General features: G+C 39.9%; 2 protein-coding genes across 7 annotated transcripts in view; both read left to right on the top strand.

Moving 5' to 3' along the window:
• Positions 1–8344, top strand: part of mtf2 (metal response element binding transcription factor 2) — a 48463-nt gene extending 40119 nt beyond the window's left edge. For 2 of the 3 annotated variants that reach the window (XM_063064643.1, XM_063064644.1), the window contains 2 exons: positions 2722–2826; positions 7316–8344. In XM_063064643.1, the coding sequence (XP_062920713.1) occupies positions 2722–2826; positions 7316–7664 (454 nt within the window). In that variant the 3' untranslated portion in view covers positions 7665–8344. The remainder of the gene's footprint in view (positions 1–2721; positions 2827–7315) is intronic. The other variant, XM_063064642.1, reaches the window with a different exon arrangement.
• A 6180-nt stretch (positions 8345–14524) lies between these two features.
• ccdc18 (coiled-coil domain containing 18) overlaps positions 14525–17874 on the top strand; it is a 137395-nt gene continuing 134045 nt past the window's right edge. For all 4 annotated transcript variants that reach the window (XM_063064638.1, XM_063064639.1, XM_063064641.1 and 1 more), the window contains exon 1: positions 14525–14655. The gene's annotated coding sequence lies outside the window, so the exon portion shown is untranslated. The remainder of the gene's footprint in view (positions 14656–17874) is intronic.

The raw sequence follows: 17874 nt of genomic DNA, 5'->3' as shown, positions 1-17874 counted from the left end.
TTATTACATCGAAGAAAGCTACAGTGCAGTACAAGCCCTTTGACCCACAGTTTTATGCCAACCTTATAACCTAACCCCTCCCTCCTACATAGCCCTCCATGTGTCTATCTAAGAATTTCTTAAATATCACCAATTTATCTGCCTCCACCACCTCTGGCAGGGCACTCTATGCACCTACTATTATGTCAAAAAAAAAACTTGCCTCCTGCATCACCCCTGTACTTTCTTTTGATCATAAAATTATGCCCCTTTGTATTAGTCATTTTCATCCTGGGAAAAGTCGCTGGTTATCCACTTAATTTATGCCTCCTCATCTTGTACACCTCTGTCAAGACGCTTCTTATCTTCCTTCGCTCCAAAGAGAAGAAACCCAAGCTCACTCAACCTATCCTCATAAGACATGCTCTCTAATGCAGGCAGCATCCTGGTAAATCTCTGCTCCTTTGAAAACCTTCTAATATTTTCTATAATGAAGTGACTAGAACTGAACACAATATTCCAAGTGTGGTCTAACCAGGGTTTTATAAAACTACAATATTACCTCGTGGCTCTTGAACTCAATCCTTAATTGCTTTTGTGAACTTTGCCAAAGAACATTAAAGATGGAATTGAGTAGGCATTCTATAAGAACCACTTTACTCACAAATTCTTGTTGCTTAGAATTCCAACATAGAAACTTTAGCTATCACAGATAGAGAATTACAATAATTAAGTGTTCTTAAATCTGTTATACACTCAGATCCAGCTTAATACTGAGGATGCGTACCTCGGAGGTGAAGCGCTATGTGGGGGTCATTATAACAGTACGTAAATGGACATGTGCCTGATTTAAAAAAAACAAACCTGAGATAATACTGTATATTATTTTATGTATATACAGTAATTCGTGGAGTAACAAACACACAAATAGGCCTGACCTGTACGTCAGTGGAGCAGCAACACAGCACAGCAGCAGCAGGGGGAAGCAGGTGGTGGTTACATCTTAGAGGAGGGACCAGACTGTGGTCCTCCTCTAACTTTGGCTTCAAGTATGTGTCAAGTTTTGACTGCCTTTTCCTAAGTTTCCTCTCATGAAGCGGTTCTTGGTGGCAGGAAATCATGTCGCGAACACCTCTTTGCCTTGTTGCTTTGTTCCCAGCCAGGGTCATTTTCAATGAACTAGTCCATGATTTGAGTGATTGTCGTGGTGCTAGTGCTAAGGAATTTTGTGGTGAGGTTTCTTGCTGGTGTTCCCTTTTCTTCATCCATGTCCTCAGCTTCACCCAGGATGTGTTGCTCCGCCAATTCTTGAAGCTCTTCGTTATTAAGGCTTTCACCATGAGAATGCAGTAACTCTTAAACATCACCATCATTAATATCCTCTAATCCTGCTTCACTGGCCAGTTCAACTACGTTTTGGATTACTGGTTCTGCCTGAAATCCCAGGAGCTTCACAATTTTGCTAATGCTTTTCCTAGACAGCTTTCCTAGTACTACCCTCATTGGAAGTTGAAGGCCGTTTTCGAGACATTGAGTGAAAAAAGATGGAATAAATTGGTGAGGGAGCAAGAATGTTTACACACGAAGGGAAGGTAGAGAGGGAACTAATGCGTGATTGGGTGTGAGTGGCTCAGAGCATATATAAAGCGATCGCATTGGCTGATTGAATGCTTACTGTAATGGCGGCCCCCTCGAAGTTTTAAGTGTTGTTTAGAATGAATTTTTGTAATTTTTAAAAATTTCAATAAAAAATTGAATAACAGCATTGCAACAAATCAGCGTTATGTTGGTCTGAGTGTACTCGTGATCAGATTATCTGTTTTCATTTTGTTGATCAAGATGCAATTTGCCTTGAACACAATTCCTTAGCTTCCCTTTGAATTGCAGCTATAAAGTCTCAATTATTCTCAGCTGTGACCTGAAGGACTGCCACATTCAATACCATACAAGACAATACTACATTCTTCCACAATGGCAGAGTCAGGTTTAATATCATTGGTATATGTCGTGAAATTTGTTGTTTTGCATCAGTGGTACATTGCAATACATAATACAATAAGAATGTATTAAAACATCAAATTAAATAAGTAAGTACAAAAAGATCAAAATAAGTGAGGTGGTGTTCATGGGTTCATTGTCCATTCAGAAATCTGGTGGAGGGGAAGAAGCTGTTCCTGGAAAGGTTGAGTATGTGCCTTCAGGTTCCTGTACCACCACTTCATAAGAAGAAGACATGTTTTGGTGATGTGAGTCCTTAATGATGGATATTGCCTTTTGAAAGTGTCCTTGATGCTGGGGGAGGCTAGTACCAATGATGGAGCTGGCTGAGTTTGCAACTTTCTGCAGCCTTTTCTGATCTTATGCAGTGGCCCCTCCATACCAGTTGGTGATTCAACCAGTTAGAATCTCTCCATAGTACATCTTTAGAAATTTGTGAGGTATGCATGTGAATATGAGCGTAGATTCCTTTCTCCTGGTTTTTGCGGCACAAATGCAGCTAATTCAGCCATAGCTTGGAATCTAATATTGTTCTTGCCTTCTGATACGCTACAATAAGTTCCTTTTCCTTTAGCGATTGCATGTATGTTCATGAATTTTGTGATTTCCAAGCGTTTCCCCTTAATTATTGTTGTGCTCTAATTTTGCAAGCTTCCTTAGCCAGCTTATCTAATTCTCTAATTGCCTTTTTAAATTACACCACTCTTGAACTTAACATTTTTTCTCCACATTTTAATTTTTTAGGAGACTTGAGCAAACAGCACAGTCTTCTAATACCTCTGATGTAGAATCCACCGGTGCAGCCAGTACTACAGAAACTACCTCAACCAGTCTGTCTCGACAGTCCAGGTAGGCATCATTTTCTTTTATAAACTAAAAGGATATTGGATTGCTTTGCCAAATTGAAAGGAAAACAATAGAATTGACTGAGATTTATTGTCAGTTAAATTGACTAAGATCTTGTGCTTGGTTTTGTGGATTTGCATTGAAGTGAATATTACTTCAGAGTATTTCTAACTTGTAAATTATTAATCATTTGCTCTTTCAAATTCGAGCTGTCTGTTTGTTATGGGTCAAAATCTATTTCTTGAAAGCTTGCTCTCCATTGCCTTTTACTCCCCCTCCTCCCTCAACCCCCCCACCCCCCCGAATCTTTGTGCCTTCTATTTCCTTTAGTGAGTTTGTTTGACAATATTTGAATAAGATTTCCTAATCCTTCAATTTATTGGTCCTTTTGATTTGTGAAAGTGTTTTTTAATATTTAAATTTTTTAAAAAATTTATTACTAACAAACAAAGGAACAAAAAATAAACACAGCACATCCACAAAAACCACAATCATAGCAAAATCAAATTAAATATTGAGCAGCAAAAGAGAAAAATATAAAGGCAAAAGTAAACATACGCAGCAGAGGTAAACCGTACCAAAAAACCTCAGTCCTCACCCTGTAGGAAAACCAATACAGGGCCCTATATCCTTTCAAAGATGTCCCCTCTGTTCTCATTACATTTGGAGAGACTGAGACTGTAAAGTATTTGCCAGTTCTCTCAGCCACAGATCATGCGTAGGCTGAGTCCATTTTCCACATTTGCCGGATTAACTTCTTAGCAATCACCATTTCAAACAATACAGCCACTTTTTCATACATATTGGCTGAAGATAGGGACCTTGTTGCTCCAAGGATTGCTATGAGTGGGTCTGCTTCCCACCACTTCCCAAAAGCCTCAGAGAAACAGTGAAAAATACTTTTCCAGTATGCATAAAGCTTACAACATGACCAGAATGAATGTGACAAGTTACTGTTCACAGATTTACATCTATTACAAACTGGCGAAACATCAGGGTAGAAACTGTGCAACTTTTCTTTGGAAAAATGGAGTCTATGTAGTGTTTTAAACTGTGTAAGTCTGTGTCTGACGTTGACCAAACAATCATGTATACTCTTTAAACACTCATCCCAGACCTCCTCTGTCAGTCTATACCCAATTTACCCATGCCTATTTAAGACCTGCAGTATTCACCCGAGCTCCATTATGTAGGATCTGATAACAATAGGATACCGCACTACGAGTAACAGGATCAAATTCATTTATTGCCTCCAGGGACTCATGTTTGTCTAAAACCTCAAAGTTAGGTATATATTTCCTAACATAATCTCGAATTTGTAAATATCTGAAAAAACTAGATGCAGGGATATTGTAAACTGCTTGTAACTGCACTAATGAGGCAAAGTTTCCATTAATATATAGGTCACCTTTTCTACAGATGCCTCTCTGTTTCCAGGTGGAAAAAAACAATATCATTCAGGCCAGGCAAAAAGGAATGATTGTCACAGATCAGAGTGTCAATATAAGTTTTTGGGGCCTTAATGTGTAGTTGGATCTGCTTCCAAATTCTTATAGTGCTGCCGACCGCGAAGCTGTTACTAAAATGTGGCTTATTAACTGCAGTGGGGCTATTAAGGAGAGCTGGTAAGGAAGTCTTCTTACAAAGCATTCGTTGTATGAGTAACCATGCTGGGCATGAGGCTGGGGTAGAGGGTGGGCCTTTTTTCCACTCTGCGAGAATGGATAGGTGAGCAGCCCAGTAATACATTTTAACGTTCGGTAGGGCAAAACCACCTGCTTCCTTGGGCTTTGACAAGTGCTTTTTAGTAATTCTAATGGCTTTATAATTCCAAATGAAGGGTATAATAATTGAATCCAATTGCTTAAAATATGACAGAGGAATAAAACATGGAATTGACTGGAAAAGATGAAAAATCGTGGCAGTACAATCATCTTGATTGCGTTAAGCCTCCCCACCAAAGAAATTGGAAGGATTTTCCAAAAGTCAATATTGCATTTAATCTGCTCAACTTTGTTTCGCCAATTCACTTGCAAAAGATCATCTGGGTTTTTTGTAATAGTCACACCAAGATAGGAAAAATTATCATAAGTGATTTTGAAGGGAATGGACTGTAAATACGCTGTATTAACCACTGCAGTGACTGGCATTAGTTCACTCTTATCCCAATTAATAGAGAAACCTGAGAAACTGCCAAAATTATTAATTAGAGTCAGAAGGGCAGGTATTGATGTTTGTGGGCTGGAGATGTATAAAAGGACATCAGCGTATAACTAAAGGTGATGTTTATGTTCATGTATATCAATGGGAGATATCAAAGGGTCCTGTCTGATGCTAACAGCCAATGGCTCAATGATAACTGCAAACAAAAATGGAGAATGGGGGCAGCCTTAACGAGTCCCATGATGTATTGCAAAAGGGGAGGAAATATCCGATTAGTATTAATTGAAGCAGTTGGGTGTGAATAAATTATCTCAATCCATTTAATGAAGGATGGTCCAAATCCAGATTTCTTAAGTGCAAACATCATATATGGCTATTCCACTTGGTCAAACACACGTTGCGCATCTAATGAAATGACTACAGCCTCTTCTGCATGCTTTGTATGTAAAATATTGAAAAGACGGCGCAAATTAAAATACCTATGTCTACCTGGCATAAAGCCAGTTTGATCTGGATGAATAATAGAACAAATGCGTTCTTTTAACCTATTGGCCAGGACTTTCCCAAGAATTTTGGTTTCAATGGGCAGCAGCGAAATGGGGCGATATGATGAAACCACCTTGGGATCACGGCCTGGTTTTGGATTCAGGGAGACATTGGCTTTACATAAAGTAGGTGGCAATCTGGAAGCTAACCTAGAGTGATTCGTAAGAGCAGAGGTGACAATTTTGGACCAAATACTTTGAAGAATTCCATGCTAAAACCATCCGGACCCACTGCCTTATTATTAAGGAGGGAGGAGATGACCTTCTTGATCTCATCTAGGCTTATATCAGCAGCAAGTGTATTTACTGAATCTGTCGACAGCGTGGGCCGATTCAGATGATCAGAAAATGCTTCCATAGCTTCAGCGTCCAGACCGCCTTGTGATTGGTAAACATTAACATAGAACTCCGCAAAACACATATTAATTTTTTCTGGGTCTGTCAATAAAAAGCCATCTTTCGCCTTTATACGATGTATGGCCCTGGAGGCCTGCATCTGGCTTAACTGAGGGGCTAATAACTTATGGAGCTTTTCACCAAGCTCAAAATACCTCTGTCTGACTTGTGTCAGTAGTTTTGAAACACTCTTAGACATTATAGAATTATACTCACACCGTAAGGCAGAAATCTTTAAGTAATTCTGCTTCATGGTTTATTTTGTAAGAAGCTTCCAGATTTGCCATCTTCTTGAATCTTCTTTTCCGCTGTCTCATATGCTATTATGCAACCTCTAATAACCACCTTCGTGGCCTCCCAAAGAATGGAATCAACACCGCCCACATCATTGGTGCTTAAGTATAGTTCTATCTTATCTGAAAGATAAGAGCAAAAATCCTTATCCTTCAGAAAAGTATTATTTAAATGCCAACTATAGTCACTTCTTTTGTGGTTTAATTTAAGTATAAGAGAGACAGGAGTATGATCCGATATAAGTATATTATGCTAAGTGCAACCGACTACTGACAAGACCAATTTCGAATCTAACAGAAAATAATCAATCCTAGAGTAGGATTTGTGTACTACTTGGGATTAAGAAGCCTCCAACTATCCACTGTTATACGATTGCATGAGATTATTAAATGTTACACTATTTTTAAGTGAACAAACTTGGGGACGTTGTCTATCCAGGAGGGAGTCTTAAGATGCAATTAAGTCTCCACCTGCAATTATGTTTTATATAATTTTTAATTCAATTTTCAAACTTGATTACATGGAATAATAATATCTACCCTTCCCCCTCCCCTTAACCCCCCCCCCCAATACATACCCCTACCTGAAAGAAAGAAAAAGAAAAAGAAACAGAAAAATGAAAGAAAGACTGCCTGGATATTGGAAGGTCTCCACATGCTTTTCTAGCGGTCCTATATCCACTCTCATCTCTTTTATATTTTTGCATGCAGAAGTGTTCATAGATTTTGATACTAGAGATGCTGGTATAATAGTGTTTGCATATTTTGTCATATCCTATGCTACTTGAAAACAGACATTTGTAATCCTAAGGTTAAGTCAGTTCTATTTTTTCTTCATTTGAAAAGTTGTGATCCAAGATGGGCTCATTTGTTAGGGATGGTAGTGAGTTTGGCTATATTCAGATGCTTGAACCTACCTCTTCACTGAAAGTTAGAAACTTGGAAGATTTTTACTAAAGAAATGGTGTTTCCTAACAATATCTGTATTTATAGCAACTAGTATTGATATAATTGTAGTTAATTTTACAGTTTAGTGTGCTTAGTTTTAAATAAATTGCTGCTTTTGAATAACTCATCTGTGTTATTTTGATTCAGCCTTTCTGGTCCAAGAAGGAGAACTCGCACTGGTAGATCTTGGCCATTGACTTTGCAGCGTTTGAAGAAAAGACGAGGCCGCACCTCTGCAAGAACATTTCAGGCGCAGACATCAGAAAGTGGGAATGACGTTGAAGAAAAGGATGATTGCCAGTATGATGGACTCGATACCGAAATTATTGATGATCGAGATATGCACCTAAATCACTTAAAATCATCAATTACCAACTACTTTGGTGCTGCTGGTAGACTTGCCTGTGGTGAAAAGTATCGAATCTTGGCTCGTCGAGTGACTCTGGATGGCAAAGTTCAATACCTGGTAGAATGGGAAGGAATAACTGCATCTTGATTCTTTGTAATCAAATTTGTTTCTGAAGCTTGCTTCATCTTGTGAACACTTGAACCTTTAAGCATGAGGTTCAGAAGGACCATTAGGTCATTCTGACTCTCCTATGTATTTCTAGTAAACTTTATTCCTATGCAACTGAGGTTTATACCCTGGGAGTGGGTAATTGAGTGTAAATGTTAATTAGCCATAATCTTCAAAATTTTCAGGAACCATTTGCAATATTTTAGTGACTTTCCACTCAGGCTTGATCTAAGAATTTTGGTGCTACTGCTTACAACTGTGTACTTAAACCATACCTGCAGGGATTAATTGATCTGTAGGTCAGTTTGTACCAAAATGAAGTTATGTAATTTTTTAATATTGTCTGTAGTACTAGTAGATGTTTTCAGATTTTCAAGTGTATTGAATCCACAGGGTGAACGGAGTATTGCCTTTTGATGTAGCAGTACTGTACTTGGCAATTTGCTGTATCTTAATGATCACATTGATACCTCTGGAATTTCAGAAATGTTACCGAGGATTGTTTTTAAACTGGCAATTTTTTCCATAATGCTAGTGTAAGCAACCTGTTATTTCTATTTGTTTTTAAAGGATTTGAAATGGGCATGTTTAGCCAAAGAATAAAATATTAAATTCATATGTATTAAGTAGAAGTTAGCAAGTATGTTTGACATTTACATGGATTTTTTAAAATCTCACTACCATTTCTCCCTCTTCAATTACCTGATTTTTTTTTCCACTCTATTCTGAAGAACAACCTTTATTTATTTCCATGTGTCTAGTTGCATACTGGTAGTTCTCCAGTACACTTTAGATTACAGCCTTTTTATTTTGTTTTGGGATGTTTTCACAGTTCTTGGCAGTTTCCTGGTGGTACTACTTGGGATATACCCACAAACTCTGAAATTGGCAGTTCTAAAATTTTAACCCACTGAGAACGAACAGCAAATGGAGAGCAAATTTCTATGTATGTGATTTGGGTAGTGTTCCCCATGAACATGATTTCTCTTCTAAGATCATGTGGTTATGGAAGGTGCATTTGAGAAATGGTGAATTGATCCATTATTTGAGGTAAGAGATACTGTACGAAGTACACTTTATTATCAAAGCATGTATAAATTATGCAGCCTTGAGATTTGTCTGCTTATAGACAGCCACAAAGCAAGAAATCCAAAAGAAACGAGTTTTTAAAAAAATCAACAACCAATTTGCAGAGAAGAAAAATTCACACCATGCAAACAATAAAAACAACAGCATTCAGAATGAAATTGAGTCCATAGGCCTGAAGCCTATGTCTCAATTCATCACACAGGGCAAATTGCCACGAAGCCCAGAGTGGCCTGAACAGTTTTACAGCCTCAGTATGACAGCGAGCAGAATCGGCCTGACCCTTGCCTCTGGTCTAGTCAAGGTTAAAAAATTTATTACTCACCCTTCATAAAACTTGATAGAAATGAAAATCTTTGCTACAGGTAGATCAATCACAGATGATAAATTTCATGTAACTATTTACACCTTGACAAAGGAATATCCCAAATTATAATGTCGTGGTAGTGGAAACGGCCTTGAGAAATCAGGTGGTGAGCCCTGGATATGGAGAGGATGTTTCCTATGGTGGGAGTGTCTTATGACCAGAGGACACTGCTGGGCTTCCTATTAGAACAGAGATGAGGAATTTCTTTAGCCTGAGAGTGATGATTCTGTGAAATTCCTTGCCACAGGCAGCTGTGGAGGCCAAGTCCTAATGTATATTTAAGGCAGAGGTTGATAGATTCTTGATTGTTCAGGGCATGAAGGGATATGCAGAGAAGGTAGGAGATTGGGGCTGAGAGAAAAATTGGATTAGCCATAATAAAATGGTGGAGTAGAGTTGATGGGCCAAATGGCCTAATTCTACTCTTTTCTCTGTGGTCTTACACATACTGTAGTTTAACTTCTACCTCAACCAGAATCCATTTAAATGGAAGCTTATCCTTAGTTTGCTTAACTTTGGATAATTGCAATGCTGTTGATTCCTGGAAGCAATTTAATTGGCTGGTAGTTGACCAGGTTGAATTAAGCATACTATTGGATGGGTGCCAGTGTTGCAGTTAAGCTCAGAACTAAATGTACTGCTGGAACAGCAACACTTTGAACAGAGACCAAAGGATCCAATGTAGTTAACATCTGTCTTTAACTGGGATGAATTTAATAGATTATAAATTCATACAAAACCAAAAAAGTCAACCATAAAAAGTTAAGATTATACAGTTTGAGTACATACAGGCTCAGGAGGCTAAGACTTTTGCACCATATGGTATTTGTCAATGTGGAGTGGAGAACGAGTTTGTAAATCTGGTGGGAGTTAAAGAATGCTCGTGAGCCTGGGACAGGTGGCACTGAAGTGCCAGGGATGGGTGGTATACACAGCCCTAAGAAACCAGGCAAGTTCATTTGATTACAATTAGTTTATTGATCATTGCAGAATGGCTCTTGTGCTTCCTGCTCCCTCCCCTCACCATGCCCTCTTCCCATTCTTAGTCCATAAGAGACCTGTATCAGAATTGTTTATCATCGGTCACATATCATTAATGGTTTTTTGCTGCAGCAGTATAATACATAAAATTACTACAGTACTGTGCAAAAGTTTTGGTCACACTAGTTATATGTATTTAAGACATTTGCACAGTACTGTAGATGCTGAACTGAAATAATAAATGGATATTGTAGAGATGTATCTTAATATTTCTGATCAATGCTGACTAGAGCCAGCCTTGTTAGATTGTAGTGCCTAATTGCCAGAATATTTAAAATTTTTTCAGTAAATTGTTCATAGTTGTTCCTTGGAAAAAATTTTACAAAGGAACTTGGAGAGGGTCAGCAAATCATTTCAGAGAATCTGTTCTGGGTCCTGCACGCAAGTGCCATTATGAAGAAGGCACAGCAGTGCCTCAACTTTCTTTGAAGCTTGAAAAGATTTGGCATGTCATCTAAAACTTTGACAAACTTCTATTGATGTGTCGTGAGGTATATTGATTGGTTGCGTCACTGCCTGGTATGGAAGCACTAATGCTCTTGTATGGAAAAGCCTACAAAAAGTAGTGGATATGGCCCAGTTCATCATGGGCTAAACCCTCCTTGCCAATGAGCACATTAATATAGAGGCATGTTGCAGGAAATCAACATTCATTATCAAGGACCCACACCATCCAGGTCATGCTTCCTCCTAGCTGCTGCCATCAGGAAGAAGGTACAGGAGTATTGGGACCCATACCACCAGATTCAGGAACAGTCATTATCCCTCAACCATCAGGCTCTTGAACTGGGGAGATGACTTCACTCATCCCATAACTGAATTGTTCCCACAACCTATGGGCTCACTTTCAAGTACTCTTCATCTCATGTTCTTGATATTTATTGCTTATTTAATTTTTTTCTTTCTGTATTTGCAGTTTTTTGGCACATTGCTTGTTTGTTCATCTTGTTGGGTGTGATCTTTCATTGATTCTATTATGTTTCTTGTAATTACTGATTGCTTACAAGAAAAGGAATCTCAGTATATCGTGACATATGGTATATGTATTTTGATAATAGTTTACTGTTCAAAGTAAATTTATCGATGAACGAACAGCAATATGTATTGGGAGTTCATGTGCATTATATTAAGTAATTTTCCTATGGTACTGTATAGGATTGAATGAAGACCACATTTAGATTTTAGCTGTGAAGTTGGGTTAGATTGGATTAGAACATGTAGACAATTTAATCTTAATTTAATATACCGTGGTCCATTCTATATTGTGGGGGGGGGGAAATAATAACAATTTGGTGAACAGTTAACAGACTCTGATAATCTACCATCTGACCTTTTGGAAATCCTGATGGTTCCCCATGGGCTTATCAGATATTTCCCATGGTCCCCTAAGACTTGTTGGGGTCTGCATTTCCCCATAACTTTGTTCAGCGGAGAATCTATTATCATGTTATGTAGCATTGTATTATTAACATACTGGTGGATTTTTGGACAGCAGTCTGATATCACTACAGCCTTGTGTGTTTCCATATTATTAATTTTACTATGATTGGGTGATTTTTATTCAGCTGAGAGCCTTGAAGTTTCAGTAATTCTAGGTAATTCAGTGTTTTTACAGTAATGAAAACATAAATTTTGTATGAAAGAAGAGTTTAATTTAAATAATGTCAAGACGCCATAAAATCTCTGGCCAGAAAACCTGCAAAATATATTTAAGGATTGTAATGCCACGTCATTATAATGCCGGATCCACTGAAAATAACTAATATTTCTCAGCAAATGACATAATTGTAAGTGCAATTGAATTTAATTGCAGTTTGAGGCTAACAAATATAGTATATTTGGAAAATCTGAAGCATACAAAATAAAACTTGTAGAACTCCAGTTCTACAAATACTTGAGAGCAGAATTTGCACCAATCACCTACCACCTCGCACTGCTTCCTCCCCACCCCACCTTACTCATCTTATTTTCCAGTCCGGAGAAGGGTCTCTGTCTGAAACGTAGACCTTTTACTCTTTTCTATTGATGTTTCCTGGCCTGCTGATACTTAGAGCATTTTGTGTACGTGGCTTGCAAAGCTGGCAGTAAGGTTAATTGGACTGGATATTGAAAGTTTTATTAGTTGATTGGCTGTCATGGAACTTCTGGAAATTTGATCCAAATCTTGAATTTATCTGTAAAGTCAGCTGTGAAAATCATTCTTTTCCAAAATAAACTTAGATTAATAGTTCTTTTAGTTGCTTTTGAAAAGTTTCTGGAAATTGCTGGGAAGTTGAAACTATTTAAAATGTAGACCTGTCTTTTTAAAACAAAACACAAACTGAAAATTAGTACTTTGTGAATCTCAAACCCTCTCTCTTAAAATGTCAATTTCACACCTTTTATTTGGGGTAGTGTCTGTTGTTAGCCTAATTTTGGTATGTGCGTTTTTTCCCCCCTGCAATATTTTTCTGGGCAGTGTGTCCTCTATCGATGTCCAATTAACCTGTGTTTTTTGGAATGGCAGTATATTAAAGGCTTTTGGACTAGACCCTGGGCAGTTATTAACCTGTAGTGTGTAGTAAATCATGTGAAAAGCACAGCCTAGAACAGCAATCCAGAAGGGCAAAAGTGTAACGTACAATGCCATCACTATCCGAGCCAAGACTGGCAGTGGTAAAGTTAAAAGTATTTCTGGCATTTGTGTTTTGGATTTACAACACTTAAATCTTACTTTACAGTCACCAGCAGCAATGATGACAGGTGAAATGTGAAGAGGATTAAATAATTAGCCAGATTAATAATTGGCTTTTTCTACTCATTATATGTTAAAGGATGCACTCAAAAGGTCAAAGTTCAAAGTACATAGTTCACCATGTACAACCCTGCCGTTCATCTTTCGTTGATTCAAGTTTGGTCCGAAATTGCCACTTCGCCTGTGATATATATTTCCGGAGATCTCACCTGAACCTCTTGAAACTTTGGTGACCAGGCTTGAGTGCCTTTGGCTCTCAGCTGATTTTGGATCTTATGGTTCACCCAGGGATGATTGGGGAAGATTCTGAATGATTAGGTGGGGACACACTAGTCTACAGCTGTTTTAATAAAATCTGTTACAATCATGGTGTATTCAATTCAGATGCTCAGATGAGTCCTTGAACACAGCCTGGTCCACTGACTCGAAGCAATCCCATAACCACTCCTCTGCCTCCTGCAACCACCTCTTTGTGAAATTATTGAATTTGAATCAAGGTTAAAATTAAATACGTTATTTAGCTTTTAGAAATCCTTTCAGCATAACGTCATTTGGTCTGTTTAGCTTTGAATCTAGAATCCTGCTGCATGTTTTCCCCACAATATTGTCAGCCCCACTTCAAAGTTTTATATTTTCTTTTCCCAGCCCTATTGAGCAGTAGATACAAATACCGTACCTGAAAGTGCGTACGACCAGGCTCAGGCTATTGAATGGACCGTTTGTATCATGAGATGGACTCTACCTCACAACCTACTTCATCATAGCCCTTTACACCTCATTGCATGCATGCGTTGCACACTCTCTGCAATACTTTATTCAGGATTGTGTCAACACCTTTCCGTTGTACTAATCCTGTGATGTGGTCTGTTTGGATGGCATGCAAAACAAAATGTTTCGCTGTACCCCAGTACACGCGGCAACGACAAACCAATTTACCATCTTTTAATTGACGGTCAAACGATCTGGGGACGTGTTGACGTGCATTTAAACAGCGCTCCTGAAACTCAATGTTCACCGTTCTCCGTGCCCTTGTTGCTTCGGACAGGTGATAGAACATAGTACAGCACATTACAGGCCCTTCGGCCCACAATATTGTGCCGACACTGCCTCCCATATACCCCCCCCACCTTAAATTCCTCCATATACCTGTCGAGTAGTCTCTTAAACTTCACTAGTGTATCTGCCTCCACCACTGACTCAGGCAGTGCATTCCACGCACCAATCACTGTCTGGGTAGAAAACCTTCCTCTAATATCCCTCTTCAACTTCCCACCTCCTACTTTAAAGCCGTGTCCTCTTGTATTGAGCAGGTGCCCTGGAGAAGAGGTGCTGACTATCCACTCTATCTATTCCTCTTATTATCTTGTACACCTCTATCATGTCTCCTCCCATCCTCCTCTCCAAACAGTAAAGCCCTAGGAAGGGTGGTGCTCCGATTGACCGGCCTGCGACAAGCGATGCCTCCCTGTCACACTGATGTTCGCCCTCTCGAGTTGGACGAAAACGCACAATTGTGTCGATTGTCGAGCGGAGTACGGTGGCCGAGAAAGCCCCGCCCTGTCCAATCAGAAGCCACATAGCGCCGAGCTCAAAACGGAATCTCCAGGTGACGGGTAACAGCATCGACAGCCCAGCAGGAAGATGGCGGCCGCTAGTCTGGCTGCCTCGCATCATTTGGAGCATCTATGATCACACACCCACCTCCCTACTTTATGATAACTTACATTTATACTGTGCTGAAGGTAATGTACCGCATTTATAAGTCTTAATATAAGGAGAAGTTTGATGAATTTGGCCTGTCTCTCATCCGTGGCTTGAGCTCTTTGGGGATACATGTAGATATCTTTTTTAATATATATAAATTGAGTGACTTAAGGAGTTCGAACAACCGTGCAGATTCCCCCCAAAAAATCCAACAAACCCTGTACAATATTGGAAACGTTTGTAGCTGCTTCTGGCCAGGAGATCGAACAATTTTGGAATACATGTCTCTTAGATATCAAATTAATGCTCTCCTTTTATTCACTAAATCCTTGTGAATGCACGAAAGAAAATCTGGCTCTATGTGGTTGAGTTATTAAATTTCAGAAGTGAATTTTTTTGTTTTGAGTCAGATTGATTATGCTTAAATACGGGTAGCCATGGTTACGTGATTGGGAGTAATAAAGTTTGAGTCACCATATACAATACTGAGATTCATTTTCTTGTGGGCATACGAAGCAAATCTATAGAATAGTAACTAAAACAGGATCAATGATAGATCAACCAGTGTGTAGAAGACAAACTGAAAATGCAAATAAAAATAAATAGCAATAAATAACGAGATCATGAGATACAGGCTTAAAGTGAAATCATTGGTTGTGGGAACATTTCAAAAATAAGGTATGTGAGTGTAATTATTCACTTTTATTCAAGAGCCTGATAGTTGAGGAGTAGTAACTGTTCTTGAACCTGGTGGTGATGATCTCTGATAGCTGCTGCTTCTCTACGGCAGCATTTCATATAGATGTGCTCTGTGGTTAGGAGGGCTTTACCCGTGCAGAACTGGGGCTTATTCACTACTTTTTGTAGGATTTTCTGTTCAAAGGTATTGGTGTTTCCATACCAGGCCGTGATGCAGCCATGAGGAATTCTGCAGGTGCTGGAAATTCAAGCAACACACATCAAAGTTGCTGGTGAACACAGCAGGCCAGGCAGCATCTCTAGGAAGAGGTACAGTCGATGTTTCAGGCCGAGACCCTTCGTCAGGACTAACTGAAGGAAGAGCTAGTAACTTCCGCCACCTCCAACGGGATCCCACCACTAAGCACATCTTTCCCTCCCCCACTCTCTCTCTGCTTTCCGCAGGGATCACTCCCTACACGACTCCCTTATCCATTTGTCCCCCCCCATCCCTCCCCACTGATCCTGGCACTTATCCTTGTAAGCAGAACAAGTGCTACACGTGCCCTTACACTTCCTCCCTTACCACTATTCAGGGCCCCAGACAGTCCTTCCAGGTGAGGCGACACTTCACCTGTGAGTCGGCTGGGGTGATATACTGCGTCTGGTGCTCCCGATGTGGCCTTCTATATATTGGCGAGACCCGACGCAGACTGGGAGATCGTTTTGCTGAACACCTACGCTCTGTCCGCCAGAGAAAGCAGGATCTCCCATTGGCCACACATTTTAATTCCACATCCCATTCCCATTCTGACATGTCTATCCATGGCCTCCTCTACTGTCAAGATGAAGCCACACTCGTGGAGGAACAACACCTTATATTCCGTCTGGGTAGTCTCCAACCTGATGGCATGAACATTGACTTCTCTAACTTCCGCTAATGCCCCACCTCCCCCTCGTACCCCATCCGTTATTTATCTATATATGCACATTCTTTTTCTCTCTCTCTTTCTCCCTCTGTCCCTCTGACTATACCCCTTGCCCATCCTCTGGATTTCCCCCCCTCCCCCTTTTCCTTCTCCCTGGGCCTCTCGTCCCATGATCCTCTCATATCCCTTTTGCCAATCACCCGTCCAGCTCTTGGCTTCATCCCTCCCCCTCCTGCCTTCTCCTATCATTTCGGATCTCCCCCTCCCCCTCCCACTTTCAAATCTCTTACTAGCTCTTTCTTCAGTTAGTCCTGATGAAGGGTCTCGGCCTGAAACGTCGACTGTACCTCTTCCTAGAGATGGTGCCTGGCCTGTTGTGTTCACCAGCAACTTTGATGTGTGTTACATGATGCAGCCAGTCAATGCACTCTCCACGACACAGGTGTTTGCAGACTCCTGAAGAAGTAGAGGTGCTGTTGTTTTTTTCACAATTGCACTTACCTGCTGGTTGCAGGACAAGTCCTCTGAGATAGTTACACCCAGGAGTTTAAAGTTGCTGACCCTCTCCACCTCTGATCCTCGGACAAGGACCTCTGGGTTCCTGCTCCTGAACTAATTTCTCCAAATCAAAAATACCAGAACGAGTAGTGATCAGAAATTGGAAGAAAGTCACTTGGTTATAGTAGCGGTATTTGCACATTTTATCACACTTTTATGGGATACCTTTCAGTGTGGACATGGTGGAGGATTACAAATACCTGGGGATATGAATTGTTAATAAACTGGACTGGTCAAAGAACACTGAGGCTGTCTACTAGAAGGGTCAGAGCCATCTCTATTTCCTGAGGAGACTGAGGTCCTTTAACATCTGCCGGACGATGCTGAGGATGTTCTACGAGTCTGTGGTGGCCAGTGCTATCATGTTTGCTGTTGTGTGCTGGGGCAGCAGGCTGAGGGTAGCAGACACCAACAGAAGCAACAAACTCATTTGTAAGGCCAGTGATGTTGTGGGGATGGAACTGGACTCTCTGACGGTGGTGTCTGAAAAGAGGATGCTGTCTAAGTTGCATGCCATCTTGGTCAATGTCTCCCATCCACTACATAATGTACTGGTTGGGCACAGGAGTACATTCAGCCAGAGACTCATCCCACCGAGATGCCGCACAGAGCGTCATAGGAAGTCATTCCTGCCTGTGACCATCAAACTTTACAACTCCTCCCTTGGAGGGTCAGACACCCTGAGCCAATAGGCTGGTCCTGGATTTATTTCATAATTTACTGGCATAATTTACATATTACTATTTAACTATTTATTACTATTTTTCTATTACTATTTATTATTTCCATGACTATTACTATTTACTAATAGTAGTATTACTATTTATTATTTATGGTGCAACTGTAACGAAAACCAATTTCCCCCGGGGTCAATAAAGTATGACTATGACTATCACATTCTCTTTTTTTATGTACAATTGAACGTAAAGGAAATAAAGCCATAATGTAACACCATTTGAAGCCCTTCCCAAAGAGTATCTTTTGTTTGAAGTGTAGCCAGAGTTATAATGTCCAGATAAAGGGTCTCTGCCTGAAATGTTGACTGTTTACTCTTTCCCATAGATGCTACCTGGCCTGCTGAGTTCCTCCAGC

Source organism: Mobula hypostoma, chromosome 12 (genome assembly GCF_963921235.1).
Source record: "Mobula hypostoma chromosome 12, sMobHyp1.1, whole genome shotgun sequence".
NCBI classification, from domain to species: Eukaryota; Metazoa; Chordata; class Chondrichthyes; order Myliobatiformes; family Myliobatidae; genus Mobula; species Mobula hypostoma.
The sequence above is the reverse complement of the archived record's forward strand: the minus strand, read 5'-3'. Positions and strand labels throughout refer to the sequence as shown.